The sequence below is a fragment of the Schistocerca nitens genome, chromosome 1 (genome assembly GCF_023898315.1).
Source record: "Schistocerca nitens isolate TAMUIC-IGC-003100 chromosome 1, iqSchNite1.1, whole genome shotgun sequence".
Classification (NCBI taxonomy): Eukaryota; Metazoa; Arthropoda; class Insecta; order Orthoptera; family Acrididae; genus Schistocerca; species Schistocerca nitens.
In genome coordinates, this window is record NC_064614.1 from 240,266,511 (window position 1) to 240,287,740 (window position 21,230).

Consider the following 21,230-nt stretch of genomic DNA (forward strand, 5'->3'; position numbering starts at 1 on the left):
TGTGTTCTAATTATAATCCGATAAGCCGTAAAGAAAACTTCCCTGTTTGCTAACAGTGTTATATAAAATAAAATACATATCAAAAAATAGGTATTTAAAAACAGGCGCGTATTCGCGTGCAGCGTTGTCTCAAAATTTCAAAACAGTCACTAAAGAACTTTCGTAGGCTTAATGTTTTGAACAAACGAACATTTACGTATTTATATAAATTTCTCCTATAACTCGTACACATATTTATGAACAATATGGCGCCCCATTAGGTGTATAAAAGCACGGGCGTAGTTGAATGTAACTTTGTGTCAAAATTTGAAAGCAATTAACGAAGAACTTTGGGAGACTTAACGATTCTGAACAAAGGAACATTTGCATTTTTATACAAATTTCCTCTATAACTCCTGTACATATTTATGGACAATATGGCGCACCAGTAGGTATATAGAAACAAGCGCGTGTTTGAGTGCAACGTTGTGTCAAAATCTGAGAGCAATTGATGAAGAGCTTTCAAAGATTTTTATTCATACAGATAGAATGTGAAAAGTAATGGTCCTGTACACTCCCCTGGTATACATCCAAAGTTACTTTTCGCCTGAAGATTCCTCACTATTGAGGGCGACATGCTTTGTTCTGTTTGTTAGAAGCTCTTCAATCCAGTTACGTAGTCGGTCTGATACTGCGTACGCCCCTATTTTGTTCGGAATTGTTCAACGTGTTTCGAAGTCTATGAACGCAACATCAACCTGGGTGCTGGTATCCACCGCTTTCTGGGTCTTGTGGACGAACAGGGCGAGCTGGGTTTCACAAAATCGTTGCCTTCGGAACCCATATTGATTCCTATAGAGAAACTTTCTGTCTCCAGAAGTATCACAATACAAGTATTAAAAATGTTCGAAAACTCTGCTACAGACTTGCGTGAGAGATATACGTAGGCCCAGGGCCGGTTTAAGGCCCAAGCCACGTTAAGACACAGCTCGGGGCGTCAAGCTGAGATGCGCCGCCGCAACTGTGACATTTCTACACAGGTCTTTTCTATAGCGAAAACTGGCAAGTGTAAAATTGTTCAAAATTCGAATAATCTTAGCTATTGTCCAATCGTAAGGAAAGCTCTGCTCCTTCAGTGACCTACGGTACACTGCTGCTAGTAGCGGAGCAAATTTTTTCGCCTGTTATTATGTGGAATCGTACTGGTATCACGGCCTTTTCTCTGTTAAGCAATTTCAGTTGCGTTCCTATCCCATGATCACTTATTTTGACATCTATCATTCTGACGTTCGACTTAAAGGAAGATCTACAGTGCAATCTTCCTCAGTGAAACAGTTTTGGAAAATGACGTCTACTATTGCGGCTTTCTCTCTGTCATCCTCCGTTACGTCATTGCGGTCACAGTGTGTCTAACAGATGGCTTCGATCCGTTTACCGGTATAAAATAAGACCAAAACTGTTTTAGATTTTATGTCAAGTCAGTATATAGCATTTTGCTTTCGAATTCGTTGAATGGTTCTCGCATGGCTTTCCTTACGTTAGTTTTGGCATCGTTGAGTTTGTGGTTGTCTGCGAGGCTTTAGCTGTGTTTAAATTTGCAGTGAAGCACTCTTTGCTTTCGTAGAAACTTTTGTAACTTGGCTGTAGAACCACGGCGAGTCTTTTCCATCCCTCACAACATTGCTCGGAACATACCTGGCTAAAGCGTATTGTACAATACTCATCAACTTTGTCCATTGGTGCTCAACATTCTCAGTGCTGGAGATGAAGTTTTCATGTTGACCACTCAGGTAATCTGAAATCTATGTGCCGTTACTCCTGCTAAGCCGAAATATTTTTCTACCCTTCTTTATATTCCTATTTACAGCCGTATTCAGTGATGCTGTAATGGCATTATGGTGATTGTTTTCAAGCTCTGCAGTAACTGAGTCGAAAAGTTCGGGCCTATTGGTAGGTCCTAAATAAGAGATCTGCTTTGTTATTTTCTGGAGTCGGTCCTCTGATTAGGCCAAGGTAATTTTCGGATAACCTACCGTTCTTTTTTTGTTTGAGTCATCAGTCTTCTGACTGGTTCAGTGCGTCCTGCCGTGAATTCCTCTCCTGTGCCAATCTCTTCATTTCAGAGTAGCACTTGCAACCTACGTCCTCAATTATTTGCCGAACATATTCCAATCTCTGTCTTCTTCCACAGTTTTCTCCCTCAACAGTTCCCTCTAGCATAATGGAAGTTATTCCTTGACGTCTTAACAGATGTCCTATCATCCTGTCCCCTTCTTCTTGTCAGCGTTTTTCATATATTCCTTTCCTCAACAATATAGCACCGATTCCTTACCTTATCAGCCTATCTAATTTTCATCATTCTTCTGCAGCACCACATCTTAAAATTCTTCGACTCTCTTCTGTTCCGGTTTTCCCACAGTCCATGTTTCGCTACCGTACTATGCGTGCCCCAAACGTACATTCTCAGAAATTTCTTACTCAGATTAAGGCCCATGTTTGATACTAATAGACTTGTCCTGGCCAGGAATGCCCTTTTTGCCAGTGTTAGTCTGCTTTTTATGTCGTCCTTACTCCGTACGTCATGGGTTATTTTGTTCCATAGGTAGCAGCAGTCCTTAACTTCATCTATCTCGTGATCCCCACTTCTGATGTTAAGTTTCTTCCTATTCTCATTTCTACTGCTTCTCATTATTTTCGTCTTGCTTTGATGTTCATCCCTTTCAACGGATTCTGCAATTCTCTTCCCTGTCACTGAGAATTGCAATGTCATCAGCTAATCTTATCATTGCCTTTCACATTGAATTTTAATCCCACCCTACACCGATTCTTTTATTTTCGACTCTGCTTCTTCGATGTACAGATTGAGCAGTAGGGGTGTAAGACTACATCCCTGTCTTACATTCTTTTTAATCCCAGCACTTCGTTCTTGTTCATGCACTCTTATTGTCCCCTCTTAGTTCTTGTACGTATTGTATATCACCTGTCTTTCCCTATAACTTACCCCAATTTTTCTCAGAATTTCGAACAACTTGCATCATTTTACACTGTCTAAAGCTTTTTCCAGGTCGACAGATTCTATGAACGTGTCTTAATTTTCTTCAATTCTCCTTTCATTATCTACCGCAATGTCAGGACTGTCTCTTTGGTGGCTTTACTTTTCCTGAAGCCAAACCGAATATATTCAGATTCTCAGTTTTATTTTGCAGTAAGCTACTACCCTCTTTAATCACTTGACTCTACCAGTCTATGGCTGATAAGTTGAAATCTTCAGCTTATACTATAACATGATCAGGAGATTTACGCAAAATATTCTCCAAGTTTCCTCTCAAATGTTCCAGCTCTACTGCTCCTAAGTCAGGGGATCTATGAAAACGTCCGATGTCCACGTTTGATTTAAGTTAACACTTATCCTCACTCAAATTATTTCGCATTCGAACATTGTCGAACTCTTTACGGCTTTAAACACACCTACACGAGCGGCGTTCATCTTATATTTGAGACATACATTTTAGTAAGTCTGTTATTAAAATGTTATATTTGTTGGTCATAAATTGTTACTAGATTATATTTATTACTTATAAATAAAAGAAAAAGGACTGTTATTAATAGTCGCGAAACTATCCCATTCGAAGAACCATGATTTTATTGTGATTTTACCTTGCAGTTCCATGGGAGCACCAAAACTATCGGGAGGGAGCACAAGTAAACTGCATACGCTCTACATCTTTTTCGCTCTACCCCTCCACTGTCGCATTTTGTTCCAGTCTTCAGTTGGCAGATATCAGCAAAAATCGGAAGTCTTCGGTCAAATAGCAGAATTGCTTCAGCGTCTACTTGCCGTAGCGCGTTAGTAACACGACTCCATTTTTTTTAAAAAACTGTATGTTGTCGAAGAAGATTCGTGGCTGATTGTCTTCCTTTCATTTATGACACGATCGAATTTAATGACTTACCACTGTCATAGCCGGTTTCAGCCTGCACTGGCTGTCTTTAAATATGTACCATTGGTCGCGGGCAGCTTTCATGGTGGACCAGACGTTCTTTACATGCATGTAATGAGCATATTGTTCACCCAGTGCCGGCTATGACCAATAATATGTGTAGAAGCCAATATAGATCGAAATCAGTTTTATTTTCTTATAAAACTGATTGTGTTAGCAGGGCCGGTGTGAGACCCAAGTGACACAGGCCGTCACATGGGAAGCCCAGCTGAGAGGGGAGTCAGAGTTGCCCACAGTTGTAAGGACTTATCGCAATCGGGGTGCCCAAGGGCAAGATTTGTATGTACTGCTTATCACAGTTATTAGCGGAAACTGACGTGGGTGAACGTGTATGGGGGAATGGGGGTAGGAGGGAAGGGGGAGGGGAGCGGTGGGGAGCCAAGTGATTCGTCGATTGAATGGAAAAATGTTTTCAAACCAGCCCTGTGTGTGTGAAATAAAAGGAAGTTCAGAACTCTTTTGCTGGACATGACCGATCTGCATATGCGACAGACGCGTGAACCAGGCGCATGTTAGGCCTCTCAAGCCTCCTGGATGTTAATCTTCACAAATCGTCTTCCTACGATTATCTGATGTTGCAAACAGTTATTAAAAACGATGTACGAGCAACGGCTTCGAGCAGTGACATAGGAAACATTCGACAAACACCGTAAACAATGAGGCGATTATAATATGATTTTATTGGCCATCTTTACAAACGGGCTGAGCTACAGAGCAATCTATCACATTCGTTGGCTTCGCCATTTCAGCTCCAGATTCTTACCTTCCAACCTAAACTACACCTCGGGCTATGCTACAGATCAGTGCGTCTCCATAACCAATTTTATTTATTTATTTTGTGCATTCGTTGGCTTCGACAACTAACAACAAAACTGTGAATATGTACACCAAAAGGTGACGTGACAACAGCCGTTAACATTACGTCACTGGCCAAATTATTTTCAGTAGTAACCTCAAATAATAAGAGAAAGCGATCGCAGTTCGCAACAAACCAAACAGTCCAGTCAGTCAAACAGTATATCATTCGCTCGGTTCACGCCTGAACGACGGTGCTCGAATGTATCCGAAACAGCCCGATCGTCCGCGCTTGACCTCCACGGGCTTGCTCAGCACCTAACACCAAAATATCGTTAAGTGCAAGACTCGTGTTACGACGCGGAAACAGAGAACGACAGCAGCGCTCCAAGATGCTTGGCAGTCAACTTTGACTACGAGAAATATGGCTCGAAAATCCATATTATTGCTTTTCGAAATATGAATACTAGATGATAATATTTTTCATTTATAATTTATGGGTGGATCTAGTAGTACAGTTTTGTAAAAACCAATATTGCAATTTCGACCGTGTGTCTGTTATCAAGTAGAAATTATCTTCTGATTACGATCTTCTTGTGCATATTGCGCTGTTTGAATTGCAACGTAAATATATTTCTCGCATTCTGCTCTCATCCGTAATATTGGATGGGTAAATGATTCCATACTTGTTTTTATTTGACATGAAACAGAAACCGCTTTAGTCACATTGTATTCTGCGGACTCGTCTATTTCTTACTGCTTCACAATCCGTGTGTGAACAGCTCGATTTACACTGAAGCGCCACAGAAACTGGTGTAGCCAAGCGCGTTCAAATACAGAGATATAAATACACCCTCAGATTTGGAAGCAGTAACAGATACACTGACGTCCGCTTAACACCATGCAACGAAAGCAGCTTTTATTTTATATGAAACAAAAACAAATTTGTAATGCTTACCCCACCCAATATTACGTACGAGAGATGAACGTAATTACGACACTAGTAAGATAAGAGTGCAATACACACGAGAAGTCATAATCAGAAGCACACTGTGATGAAACCAACTTCCGTTAACTATGAAACGAAAAAAAGCATGGAAGACCAAAACTCGACCAGTAACAAAGCAAGTTGATGGATTGATAAACTTGCAACGCTCCATGTGATTTGGCAAAAAAATGGCTCTGAGCACTATGGGACTTAACATCTGTGGTCATCAGTCCCCTAGAACTTAGAACTACTTAAACCTAACTAACCTAAGGACGTCACACACATCCATGCCCGAGGCAGGATTCGAACCTGCGACCGTAGCAGTCGCGCGGTTCCGGACTGAGCGCCTAGAACCGTGAGACCACCGCGGCCGGCTGTGATTTGGCAGCGAACCATGCGGCGTGGCAGTGGACCTATGACGTATTACCAAAAGTCCCTATATGAGTTTACGTTTCACCCCGCGTTGCTTAGACCTACTCTTCACGTCATGTTGTTAGGCAGTGTTTGGTCGAATAGGCCGCCGGCTGTCCACTATGCGGCAAATGATGATGAGACAATTGGTATCGAGCCGAACACCCACGGTATCCTTTTTATCTCTAAAAATGTTTACACCATTGTCGAATTTACTTTTTCATTCTCTTTACAGTTATGGATATCAGTCACAACAGTCAAGTTTCTTCAAATGTATCAATATATCGGTACACTGCACAACACAATTAAAGGATCACTCTATTGAAATTCGTAATTGCCTCCCATTGCGATGTAGAAGTTTGAAATTTGGCTACAAGGTGCTTACAACCTTCCTCTGTAATGATGTAAAAGCAAGGCGTTCTGTGACGTCATCCTTGAGCATCAAACAGCAAGGTATCTGCACATTAAAAAATAAAATAAAATAAAATAAATGCTAAAGTTCAGAAGTTGGTGTGAGGTATAAGGTGGATTAATAATGTCACTCTGGCGCCAAATTCCACCACAATTCGGTCCAACGATTCCGTGTATGTGTCACACGATCGGAAAGTCGTCACGATGAATTGCCTAGCCACCCGGCACAAACTAGCCGTAAATGTCTATGTGTGTGTGTGTGTAAACGTGCGCACATGTACTCTATAGCTAGAAAAAGGTTCTCCAACTGCTAGAAAAGTTCTCAATCTTGATTTAACTTTTTACGATTTAATGCCTCTACTATTTGGTGAGTTGTTGCCTTTACTCTTTAATTTATTTAAATTTCACCAGATCTTGTCTTTGCTACACTAAAGTTGTTTACTTTTGCTGTAAAAATTGACTGTCTTAAAGGCCTTGTACAACACCAAGTCATGGTGCTCGTGAATAAGCCGACTAGACCTTTCCTGTTGCTCTAAAACGAAGGTTATTTCGTAGTACCATTCTGCATACTGTAAAGGTGAAAATGTTCTATATTACAAATTTCATCTTCAATATTTTTTAATGTAATTAGTTTTAACTAGCACTTAATTTTAGTTTTGTTACTTGTATCCAATACACTCAGCATAGTTAAAAAAATCCCACTGTGGAAGCAAACCTTAAGAAATGTGTTATAAGACAGAAATTGTCAAAACCACTCATGAGGGACATGCCGCATTTCTTCCCGTAGTCAGTAGTGTTATTCACGTCAGTAGAACTGCATGTTACTGACTTGAAAATTTACATTTCGTATAGTAACACTGAGTGTTTCATGTGACAGTCTTCAGCTTTAATCTGTTACCATGAATAGATGTTCCATTTGAGAATAATTACAGCAACAGTGAGGATTTTTACTATTTCTAAAATATGAGATGCAGCTAGCATTCCAATTTTTTCAGCATACTCAGATTGTATCTATTTTGTTCAAAATTAAGCCAATGCTTCTCTTATGTCACAAATTGTATTAGCATACTTTTGTTACATTCATTCTGAATTAAAATAAAGTATTTTACATTATACATAATATATACAATAAGTACTGGAGAGATTAGTAACTTACACTATCTACAGCAAGAAGAGCTTCAAGAATAATGCCAGCTTTGATGGAGATTGTGAGAATACTTCTAATTACAATAGCACACATCAGGTTCCTGTGCAGAGTGACTCTCAGAACGCGCAACTTCCTGAAGGAACAAAACAAGAAATAACATGAGGAATCCATAATAATCAACCATAATTAAACTCAGATAATTAATGTAATAGTACTATGAAAATCTCCTCTTTGGTGTATACCACACTGATATCAGTGCTAGGATCAAATATGTTACAGCAAAGCAGTATAAGATTGCACACTGTATTTTGCTCAGTACATAGTTGTACAGTAAATTAATTGGTTTATCTTATAGTTAGTAAAGGTAGTCGTGCTTATTAGGATATAGGGCTCCTTGTGGCTTAAGAAATATTCAAATCAGGTTTGACTTTCTAATTTAATGTTCAAGAAGGACTGATGTTGCACAAGAAGGTGTGTGCTCTCACTGGTAAACTTTCACCATTAAAATTTAGTAGTCGTTAATATGGAATTTGTGAAGAGAGAGTTGATGTGATACATAAACAAAATTAAGAATGTAGTGTCAGAAGGGCAATAGTTTCTGTAAATTAGAAAATAAACACCAACAACTTGAAAAAAACACAAAGCAATTGATACAAGAACTGAATATACTATCACCATACTATGACTTCATAAATATATTTTATGTAAATCAGCAATATTGCGATCTGATCGTGTCATGTTCACATAGAAAACTTGACACCTGACAGAGAACGGTAGGTGGTGCTTAGGGTGAGGTAAGATACCTGAAGGTGGACAGCTTAGTATCAAAACATCATTTACTGTATGCACTTCAGTGGAATGTCATCGTCAAAAAGGACAGAGGTCAGACTGGGACAAAGGTTATGAGACTAAGACAAAGGTTTCCCAGTGGTTGAGTATACATTCTTCTGTCGTTCATAGAGCATATAGCAATTTCAGATCCATGTCTGGCATCCAGAAGGTTCTCTCAAGACTGGACAATCGGTATGAATGGGCACCAGTCACACATATTTGCTGTTACACACTAAATGAAAAAGGACTGAAGCCTCAACCCAGCTGTGGTCTAGTTTTGCTGCAACCGCGTGAGATGTCGCATCAACGATTACTATGCACCGAAGGCTTCATATGTATGTGGGGTGCCGAGCAGTCTGGATAGTACCCTACAGAATGCAGATCAATGGAGAATTATTATGTTCTCTGGTGAATCTGAGTCTGCTTGTAAAGTGAAGGCAGATATATTTTTGGTTTAAAGACCAGTACCCATTGCTACTCATCTAAGAAGTAGTTAGACCGGTAGATGTACAGACGGAATGGCTGTACAAGAAGTGGAGGGATATGAAGGTGAGGAAATATACCATTATTGAACTATACAGACCTTCATTTCTTCGAACGTGGAAGGGTGACTGCATAGATGCGTAGAGATTACATTCTTGTTACTTATGTAACTCCTCATATTGGTGCAATATGTGATTTTATTTGGGCGAGTACGAATAAATTGTAAAAGCTTCAAGTTCTTCATAAAGTATAATCTAAGTTGAGGAATAAATATCTAACTGTAGACAGCAAAATGACGGAATATCGACTGCTTTGGATGCTTACAATTTCATGACCACCACAATAAACTTCGAAATGAACAGCAATTTTCATATTCGTATTCTCTCCCGTTCACCACTTTACATGGACTTAATTATTATTATTTATGATTACAGTAGCTCAAAGATATTACTTACTTATACGAAAAACAGATGACAGTGGCAGGAAATACAGAACCAATTGATATGCCAAGCATCGATATTTGGAAAATTAGACGAGTTTTCGTGTTTGGAACAATGTTGCAACCTTCATAATTAGTGGTAGCAAACCATGTGCCATTTGCAAAACACTCCTTGTTTGCGTAATCTGGAAAAAATGAAAACAAATAATTCACAGGATTACTGGTGTAAGAGATAGGACATGAACTTTGTTACAACAGCAACATTTCTAACCTGGAAGTTCCTTGTATGCAGTCATTGCCTAAGTGAGTTATTAAGGAATATATCATTTCGTGTGACTTCTTTTCTTTATGTTTTGATCCTGCGCATATGTCCCATAGGCACATCGTGATAGATTAGTTTACTATAGCAACTAAATAAGATAAAATGCATTTGTAGAGAATATTAATAACTAACTATTAATCGGATTCATTTCTGGCGACTAAAACTGCAACATCAAGAAGAATAGCAAAGGAGAAGGATGATACAAACCGTGGTCTGCGTTCCACCCATTAATGAATGTATTCCCTACATCACTGCAGTCAGCTCCCATAAGATCCAAGGATGGTGTTAGAACCCAAGTGTCGGGCATCCCTGGTATCACCATGAACCACAACTTGCATCTAGCTGCACCTAGAGCATACGCAACAGCTGCATCCAAATCTCGGGTGACCCTTTTCTCTCATTTCTGATTGGTTTGATGCAGCCACTACGAGTTCCTACCTTGCGCCAAACTATTCGTTCCAGAGCAGCACTTACATCCTTATTTGCTGGATGTAATCCAATCTCTGTCTTCTCCTACAATTTTTACCCTCTATGGTTGCCCCTAGTATCATGGAGGTTACTCCGTGATGCCTTAACGCGTGTCCTGTTATCCTGTCCATTTTGCTTGTCAGGGTTTTCCACATTCTCCTTTCTTCGTCGGTTCTGCGGAGAACCTCCCCATTCGTTATCTCATTAATCCACCTGATTTTCATCATTCTTCTATAACACTACATCTCAAACTCTTCGATTCTCCTCTGTTCTGGTTTTCCATTGTCCATGATTCACTACAATACAATGCAGTGCTCCAAACGCACATTCTCAGAAATCTGTTTCTGAAATTAATGCCTATGTTTGACAGCAGTGGACTTCTCTTGTCCAGGAATGTCCTCTTTGCCAGTGCTACTCTGCTTTTTATGTTCCACTTTCTTCATCCGTCATGGATTATTTTGCTTCCAAGGTGGCAGGATTCCTTAACTTCGTCTACTTCGTGACCACCAATTTTGACGTTTTAAGTTTCTTACTATTCTCATTTCTGCTACTTCTCATTACTTTTGTCTTTTTCAAGTTTGCTCTTTATTCATATTTTATACTCATCAGATTGTTTATTAAACAGATCCTGCAGTTCTTCCTCACTTTCATTGAGGATATCAAAGCCACAGCGAAACTTATCATTGATATCCTTTCACCCTGAATTTTCATCCCACGCTTGATCCTTTTCTTTATTTCCGTCATTGCTTCTTCGATGACAGCAGGGGCGAAAGGCTGCATTCCTGTCTTACGCACTTCTTAATCCGAGCACTTCGCTCTAGATTTTCCAGTCTTATTGTTCCGTCTACATATTGTTCCGTCGTGCGTATTGTATATCACCCGTCTTTCCCTGTAGCATACTCCCACTTTTCTCAGAATTTCGAACATCTTGCGCTGGGTTATACGCTCCTGAAAACCTACAGAGTCCATTCTGGTCTTGCTTCCTGATCAGTTAATTTCATGATGGGCCTCAAAGCACACCTAACGTTACAACTCCCAGTTACGAATAAGCCCTCCTTCTGGGAAAATTTGAACTTTTCTGGAAGATGTTTTCAGTCACAACATGACTGATGCTGGCTCAACCGTCTTATCAAACAATCAATACTTCATACCTGTCGTTAAAGCGAACAGGAACAACTGTACAGATAGGTTCTCACTCCCCTTCTGCTCAGAGATCCTCTGACCCGCCACTGTTCAGCGTCCTCTTTGTTGTGAAGACAAATCGAATGTCAGGTGCACTGGAAGGTGTAGTGGCATCAGGGATGCTGGGCAACGCCTCAGCCACCTGAGGCTGTACAGTTATCGTCACGGAGGCATGAGATATACCGCCTCTCAGGGCAATAGCCTGATACGATCCAGTATGGCTGACTCAGATCACACGCGTCACTATTTACAGACAATGGCACGCTCCCTCTGAATCCAGAGAGAACAAATGCAATCCTTAACCACCTTTTGCTACCAGGTATAACTAACTAGGGATCATAAATAACATAAGAAACATAAATAAACTCTTTAAAAATTAATTACTGCAGCTGCTCTTAGTGACAATGTTGGTATTCCCCGTCAAGGAAACGAATATATTACTTAGTTCTGTTGACAACGGTCGCTAATCTGTTCATTTCACAAAAAAAAAAAAAAAAAAAAAAAGAAAAAAAAAGAAAAAAGAAAAAAGACCCACACAATCTGAAGTTCTCACGGTACGTCGTAGCCTGACGAAGGCGTAGAAACCTTGTAATTGGGCAGAGTATATAAAATGTTCCTTTGAGTGTTAGTTAACAAGTGGTGAGAGGTGCGGGTGAAGGGGTGGCTAATCTCCCTGGACAACTCACGTTGGTTGTATCCTCGTATGGAGCATTTTTACATAGTATGAAATGGCCCCTTTGTATTTTTGTCGTTATCTCAAAACAGTATGAACTGCGTTGATCTGAGAGGATCTGAAAATTTTCGAGAATAATTTTAGTGTGAAGAACGATGTTCTGAGTCTTTTTGTGAATAAAAACTGCAATCTGCTTAATAAAATTCTTTATTTATTACTTCATTTTGGTACTGCCATTATCAAACCAGAACTTTAGCCATTTTACACTAGCGTCTTTTTCGCCATACTCGACTCTAAGTGTGTGCGTCTTTTGCCTGTGCGCCTCCCGTGCCAGCGGGTAAATCTGTAACCAACCAAAATATTGAGGATCTCTCGAAAACGCGCCGGTATTGGTAAAATTTCTTATTACAGAATTACGAAAAATGCTATGTTGAGCCGGCCGCGGTGGTCTAGCGGTTCTAGGCGCTCAGTCAGGAGCCGCGCGACTGCTACGGTCGCAGGTTCGAATCCTGCCTCGGGCATGGATGAGTGTGATGTCCTTAGGTTAGTTAGGTTTAAGTAGTTCTAAGTTCTAGGGGACTTATGACCACAGATGTTGAGTCCCATAGTGCTCAGAGCCATTTGAACCATTTTTTGCAATGTTGATGGTGAATAGTGTACTTTAATTGAAGACATTTTTATTCGTCGGAGAAATGTCCTAAAAGAACCAGCTCCTAAGTTTTCTTAATGGATCGCCGAGACTAAGTTACCTATTAATTCTTTCGCAAATGGTCGCTCTTTTCTATGCTTTTTTAACTGATTAGTAGTTTCTTTTAGCATAAGATCATTGTGCTTTGAATATTTATTCGTATTTACGTGTTTCATGCTTAATTTGTAAATTGTTGACAATGACGATTCGCTCCTGAGAGAGAGAGAGAGAGAGAGAGAGCGAGATAGACAGAGGCAGAGAGAGCACACTTTTGCATTTACGTCACATCAAATATTACAGAACATACTTCCATTAACTTAATAAGGTAGTTCCAGGACCTTTTATAAACGTGAAGATGAAAAAAAATTTCAGATACGGCAGGATGCAAATCAGCTGTATAGCTGTGCTACACTCCGTAATCCAACGCCTTTAACCACTAAACGACGATGAACTAGCTGAAGCTTGTTTTTGTACTTTAACTTAAAGTTCATGAAGGCTCTAACCTCCTATGCGTCATTATGTGACGTTTAATTATAACAAATCGTACCAAGAATGCGGTGCCCTTATAAATCTGCAGGGCACCAATGCCTTGAAACGGCAAACTTTCATGACACACATGTTACGATACGAAATTACGGAATCCAATATGGTATTTCCGAAGCACCCAGCATATAATGTTAACGAAAATCGATAGCTGGTCCAGCGGCCTTCGATCTGCGTGTGACGTTAAAATGACGTCATGTTTGCTCTGAGTGTTGTGAACTGTTGAATCCTGTCTAGCATCTTGATGAGTCTTAGAAATCTATTTCTCAGTTAAATCCCTGTGTTAAATCTATCCTATTGGTGTCAATGCGTTGAATTGATGGTCATTTCTGAGTACGTACTTTGAAAACATATATTGTACTTTCGTGGATGAATGCTTACCATCAGACAGTTGAAAACTTAATTTTTTTACTCCAATTCTCATTCGTCGAATACGGTGTGCATCACAGCAAAGCAACCGAATGTTTCATTCCTGTTTTAAGTGAAATCGAAAAACAGACCTGCAATTGTAACGCTTCAGGAAGACTCGCCATTATGGCGAAGGCAGGCTTTACTTTTTCGGCATAATGACCTCTCCCTCCTTGGTTCTGATGCAAAATACACAGCAGACAGCTCTCACCACTAACACATTTTTGACGTTGACGCGTAAACGAAAATGGCCCCTCGAAACAGACGACACGAGAAGAATAAAGCGCCAGTGGCTACACTCTTGTCTCGAGTATCAAGTGAGACAAGGAATTCGATTGTGTAAAAGGAGGACTTGTAAAACAGGGTTCAGTGCCAGCATCAATAAAACCTACGCCTAATCAGGACGTCCACGTTTTTCTTCGCAAAGTATTCACAATGACCGCGGATTCATACAGGGTATCTATTTCCTTTGTCCATAAGTTGTTCTGAGCTGTTCAGAGAGATGTTCCAAGTGACGTGGACGGTATCTCCCGAGCGAGTATTTTAATATGTTACTTATTTCCGGCGAGGAATATTGACTACAGGACACTTGAGAGACGAACTTGAGACGTGATCTCGCAACTTTTGGGGCGGTTTCCTATAGAAATACTACAGGAGGGGACGTTGCCGTGTGTAAATGGAACCAAGGTATTTCCGGTTTGGGAAGCAGAAAGGGATGCTGTTATGTCGCATACGCTCTGGTGTGCATCCTAAGAGACTACAAACTACTTAAAGAGAAGAACAGGTGGCGAGAGTATTGTGAGGGGCTCCGCTTTCATTTCTGATTAGACCGCGCATCGACATGTTGCCGTATGATTCGGATGCATGGCGCATCACAGTGTTGCTAAGAAGTACCTAGCGCTGCTGGACTAAATACAGTACAAGAGCGTGCGCGCCTGTCTCGGAGCTATGCTTTCCAACCCACTAAGGCCCTGGACATTCTCGCAGGACAATGAGTGTGATCTTTTTTTTTTTTTTACAAAGAATGGCGCATACTTCTCATCCACTGATTAAAAAATGTGAAACGGTGCCTCATATCGGAAATAATAGAAACCAGTGGAAAAGACAATTTCTTCTTTACAAACGGCAAGCACTGGAAAAAGTAGAAAACTACAAATCACCGACGTCCTTCCAATGTTCCTATATGACTATCGTAGCGCTTCTCAGTTTATTCCTATAGCATACGTTGATTGTTCTAACAACGAAAATGGATATAGGCAGTTTTCACCAATGTCGTACCTGACGGGGAAGTGGGTAGGACATACTCAAATTAATACAGGTGGCTCAAAAATGGATATGGAACCTCATACAGGACGCGCTTTCTTCTATCCACTAACTTTGGGGGAAAAAAGTTTCAACTACCCCGGCGATGCTTCCACATTTCTTGCTGAAACATTTACCGTTATGCAGGCGGTAGAATACGCAAGCTCTCTCAAAAGAAGTAATAATCGCTGACTCGCAGAGCGTTCTGAAATCTATTAGCTATCGGAAATGCAACAAAGGAACTTGTAAATACACTCTTGATCTAGTAGATCAGTGTTATCAAGCAAAAAAGTTGGTCACGTTACAGAATTCGTTTGGATTAAATCTCATCCGACATTCAGTATAATGACAAAGTAGATAACTACCAAGGGATGCGATTAGACCAATGGACATAAAACACCTTACACAGACTGCTTCCTGCAAATAAAATGACAAGCGATTCTTTCGTGATAGGAAGAATGGACTGAAAGTACAAAAAGGGGTAACGGCAACGCAGGTATACAGCCAATTATACGACGACAGTCATGGTTTGTAATGTCCAAACACCGAAGAAAAATAATATCGTAAATTGTAAGGATGCGACTCAGTCATGGATCTTTCCCCGCCTACTTACATAGAATCAGCTTACTGTATATGCCATATTGTGGTCGCAATTGGTGATGTAAATCACATTCTATTTCAGTGCAAGCGCTATGAGAAAGGCAGAGTCATATTTTTCAAGGAACTTTGAGGGAAATTTTGTCATCGCTATTCACCCTATACTGCCGCAGTAGTGCTTATACTGAGTTGACAAAAGTCATGGGATACCGCTCAATATCGTTTTGAAGCTTCTTTTGGCCGGCATAATGCAACAACTCGACGTGACATGGACTCAATACATCACTGGAAGTCCCCTAGGGATATGGTGATTCATGCTGCCTCTGTAGCCTACCAGAAGTACAAAACTGTTGCAGGTTCAGGAGGGTTTTGTGCACGAACCGACCTCTCGATAATGTTACGCAAATGTTCCATAGGATTCACGTCGGACACCTGGGTGGCCAGATCATTCGCTCGAATTGTCCAGAATGTTCATCATACCAGTCGCGAACAGTGGCCTGGTGACATGGGGCATCGTCATCCATAAACCATTTCCAGCCAATAATCGGTTCAGTTGGATCAGAGCACCCAGTCCGTTCCAGCCCACATCATTATGGAGCCACTACCAGCTCGCACAGTGCCTTGTTGACAACTTGCGTCCATGGCTTCCTGGGGTCTGCGCCTCACTAGAACCCTACTATCAGCTCTTACCAACTGAAATCGGGACTCATCTGACCAGGCCGCGGTTTTCCAACAGCATAGGGTTCAACCAATATGGCCGCAAGACCAGGAGACGCCCTGCACACGATGTTGTCCTGTCAACAAAGACACTCGTGTCCGTCATTTGATGCCATAACCCATTAACGCCAAATTTCGCCACTCTTTCTCGATGAATACGTTCGTCGTACGTTCCACATTGATTTCGCAGCTTATTTCACGCAGTGTTGCTTGTCTGTTAGCACTGACAACTCTCAAATTTCACTGCACTCGATCGTTAAGTGAAAGACGTCGGTCACCGCATTACCTTGGGGGAGGGGTAATGGTCTTGCGATAATAATAACGTCTGAAATCTTTTCACATGAAGCACCTGAGTACAAATGACAGTTTCGCCAATGCACTGCCTTTTATACGTTGTTAAGCAATAGTACTGCCATCTGTATATGTAAACATCGCTATCCTATGACTTCTGTCACTTCAGTGTATGACACTATCTATAGCCAAGTTCATAGCCCAAGAAGATGTAACAGTCTAAAAGGAATGATGCCCATCTATCCAATTTAAAGAACCGAATTACCTGTTTTCAAACAAACAAAAGGTTTACTGTCAATTGTATCTAGTGCTCTAATGAAAAACATGTCACATTATAATCTGAAGACGCATTAACTTCATCCTCTACAGAATCGGTCTGATCAAGGGTAAATATTACCTTGCTATATTGGTCACTTTTTAAAATTGTGTAGTATTATGCTAGAAGACAAAATTAGAAAATAAATAAATAAAATCAGTTCTCCGAGCTTAGCAAGCCACGGATAAGTGTAGATGAGCACTTGCCTGACTCCACTGGTGTAGAGGAGCGTCTCTTATAACCAGAGACTGATGTGGAATTTCCTCAAAAGCAAACTTACAAATACTTAATTCACACACCACAGCATGTAAAACTAGGTCAACTTATTCAAATGGTTCAAATGGCTCTGAGCACTATGGGACTCAACATCTTAGGTCATAAGTCCCCTAGAACTTAGAACTACTTAAACCTAACTAACCTAAGGACATCACACACACCCATGCCCGAGGCAGGATTCGAACCTGCGACCGTAGCAGTCCCGCGGTTCCGGACTGCAGCGCCAGAACCGCTAGACCACCGCGGCCGGCTCAACTTATTCAATCTGTACTTATTTAATAATTTCTTAGGGTAGCAATTGAATATTTATGTCACTGTAATTTTTTAGAAGCTATTCGTTTTTTATCCGAGTTTGAGCGCGATGTTTTATGATACTCTTTTTATTAATGGTGGCCAATTACTTCAAAAGCTGTATAGTTAATCTGCAACGTAATGCACGACATTAAGACGAAGCAGCGTAGCAGCGAAGATGATAGGGGCAAGCTATAGGGAAAGACGGGTAAGCCGGCCATTGTGGCCGAGCGGTTCTAGGCCCTTCAGTCCGGAACTGCGCTGCTGTTACGGTCGCAAGTTCGAATCCTGCCTCGGGCATGAATGTGTGGTGATGTCCTTAGGTTAGTTAGGTTTAAGTAGTTCTAAGTCTAGGAGACTGATGACCTCAGGTGTTAAGTCCCATAGTGCAAGAGCCATTTTTGAAAGACAGGTAATGTATAATATGCACAACAACCAAGAGTGAAGAATAAAAATAGGAGACCAAGAAGGAAGTTCTCGGATTAAAAAGGGTGTAAGATGGGGTTGAAGTCTTTCGCTCGTACTGTTCGATCTGTTCATGGCAGAAGCAGTGACGGAAATAAAACAAAGGTTCATGAGTGGAATTAAAATTCAAGGTGAAAGGATATCAATGATAAGATTCGCTGATGACATTGCTATCCTCAGTGAAAGTGAAGAAGAATTATAGGATCTTTTGAATGGAATGAATGGCCTAATGAATACAGGATATGGATTGACAGTAAAACGAAAAAAGACGAAAGTGTGAGAAGTGGCAGAAAAGAATATGCCTAGAAACTTGACATCAGAATTGGTGATCACGAAGTACATGAAGTTAAGGTATTCAGCTACCTATGCATCAAAATAATCCGTAACGGACGGGGCAAGGACAACATAAAGCATAGACTAGCACTGGGAAACAGGGCATTCGTGGTCTCAAGAAATCTACCAGTATCAAACAAACGCTTTAACTTGAGAAAGAAATTTCTGAGAACGTAGTTTTGGAGCACAGGACTGTGTGGTAGTGAAACATGGACGGTAGGAAAACCGGAACAGAAGAGAATCTAAGCATTTGAGATGTGGTACTACAGAGGAGTCTTGAAAATTAGGTGAACTCATAGGGCATGGAATGAGGAGGTTCTCCGCAGAATCGGCGAGGAGAGGAGTATAAGATTCAAAATGGTTTAAATGGCTCTGAGCACTATGCGACTTAACTTCTGAGGTCATCAGTCGCCTAGAACTTAGAACTAATTAAACCTAACTAACCTAAAGACATCACACACATCCATGCCCGAGGCAGGATTCGAACCTGCGACCGTAGCGGTCACGCGGTTCCAGACTGTAGCGCCTAGAACCGTTTGGCCACTCCGGCCGGCAGGGAATAATCCAAACAGCCCAGGGTCAAGGAAATCCGTCAGTACTCTGTATAAGGCTTAGCGCAGTTGAAATCCAGTAGACAGACAGGTCATAAAAGTACACTATAAGCGAGGCAGAAACCTCTGCGCGGCACGATTTAAAGTGTAGTGCAGTGACCCATCGCCCGCGTTTTATCTCCGGCTAGACGCCAGTGTCCTGCCCAGGTGACGAGCGATGGCGCGTCATACCGGCTGCCGGAGGTGTCGCTGTCTGCTGACATCGCATGCTGTAGATACCGCTGTAAGATGACAGAGATTAGCACAGCGCAGGGTGTTTGGATTCGAAAGAGTGAGAAACTCCAACTTCAGGATACGAGGTTAGTGACTAGATGTTTAGACTCGAAAAACTCAGGTTCTCTCTCTTTAGGACGCGAGATTACAAAGTTTGTGTTTACTGGATTTGTGGGTGGCAAGCGTTGAGACCTCGATTACTTCGCGAATTCAGTTCTTATAGCGACTTAAAATTACTCTGCGTGTGAGGTTACAGAGGAAATTTAAAGATTTTGTAGGGAAGAGTGTTGATATACATTGAAGATTTCACGAACTGCGTGGAGGAGTTATCTGTTGTGGATTAGGCTGGTAGCTAGGGCTAGTGACATAACTATTGTCACTACAACACAGTTGTCTTTCAGCGAATGAGCTTTGAAATTAAAAATTATTTATTGTGTCGTCTAGCTCATTTGGTAAAATCAACTCCAGATACATTTAGCTATTTACACAGCAATCACCAATTCTGCAAAGAACTTCAAAAATTAATCACACATTTTTTTTGTTTCCTGTGGGGGTACATAAAAGACAAAGTCCTTGTCTCACCTATGGCAGCTACTCTTCAAGAACAGAGAAATCGAATTGTTGAAGCTGTCGATTCAATAAACAGGGAGATTGTGATTAGTGTGTGGAATGAAATGGACTACCCTTTCGATGGTCCTCGAGCAACATATGGTGCTCCTGTTGAGTGTGTGATGTAGCGTCTGTGCGAACATAAAACTTCGTACCTTCCTCTATTCAGTGACACGCGCAATGTACTTCTGTCTTTCTTAGTTTCTTTGTAACAACTGAAATCTGTTCTTTCTTTTTGAATCACCTTCTTTTTTTTCAGTCATCGGTCTTCTGACTGCCTTGATGCGGTCCACCACGAATCCCTCTCCTGTGCCATCTTTTTCATTTCAGAGTAGCAAGTGCAACCTACATCGACAATTATTTGCTGGATTGTTTCCCGTTTCCGTCTCTACAGTTTTTATCCTCTACATCTTCCTCTAGTATCATGGAAGTTATTCCGCGATATCTTAACAGATGTCCTATCATGCTGTGCCTTCTTCTTGTCAGTTTTTTCCGTATATTCCTTTCCTCTCCGATTCTGCACAGAACCTCTCCATTCCTGACCTTATCAGTCTACCTAATTTTTAATATTCTTCTGTAGCACCACATCCCAAATGCCTCTATTCTTTACTTTTCCGGTTTTCCAACAGTCCATATTTGACTACCATACAATGTTGTGTTCCAAACTTATATTCTCAGAAATTTATTCCTCAAATTAAGGCCTATGATTGACAATAATAGGTTTCTCTTCATCAGGAATGCTCTTTTTGCCAGTGCTAGTCTGCTTTTGATATCCTCCCTGCTCCGTCCGTCATTGGTTATTTTGCTGCCTTGTTAGCAGAATTACTTAACTTCATCTTCTTCTTCATCATCAATCTTGATGTTAAATTTCTCTTGTCTTGTTTCTACTACTTCTCATTACTTTCCTCTTTCTTCAACGTAATCTCAATTCTTATTCTGTATTCATTATGCTGTCCATTCCATTCAGCAGTTCCTGTAAATCTTCTTCACTTTCACCGAGGATAGCAGTGTCACCAGTGAACCTCGTCATTGATATTGTCACGTAGAAGAAGGCGTAATTAGATGAATGACGAACCTTAACTTCACTTAACGAAGGTTTATTCAGCACTTGCACATACAAGAGCGCGGAGTCAGAACACATACGGTATTTATACAGTTACAGAACATTCCAGTACAATGATATGGATATTTCTAGAATGTAATCGAACCGACTATACAAATTAAAATTTTAAACTTCAGGGGAGTTTTGAACTAACAACCCTCCATACAGCAGTCTAGTACCACAACCCTACACCACGGCGACTGTGCAACTTAGCTTCTTCTGTGACACTGCTCCATCCTTAAGAAAACAGCGTCTCAGTGTTCCATCGTCCTCGTCTGGGAACGAGTCATCGGTCCTTCATACTCCGACTCCCGATGACTGACGTTGGCCCTGGCGGC

The 21,230-nt window shown here is 40.9% G+C and overlaps 1 protein-coding gene across 2 annotated transcripts in view; it reads right to left on the bottom strand.

Moving 5' to 3' along the window:
- LOC126235224 (calcitonin gene-related peptide type 1 receptor-like) overlaps positions 1–21,230 on the bottom strand; it is a 302,741-nt gene that overhangs the window by 84,247 nt on the left and 197,264 nt on the right. For both annotated transcript variants that reach the window (XM_049943963.1, XM_049943956.1), the window contains 2 exons: positions 9,502–9,670; positions 7,742–7,865 (listed from right to left, as the gene is read on the bottom strand). In XM_049943963.1, coding sequence (XP_049799920.1) covers positions 7,742–7,865; positions 9,502–9,670 — 293 coding nt within the window. The remainder of the gene's footprint in view (positions 1–7,741; positions 7,866–9,501; positions 9,671–21,230) is intronic.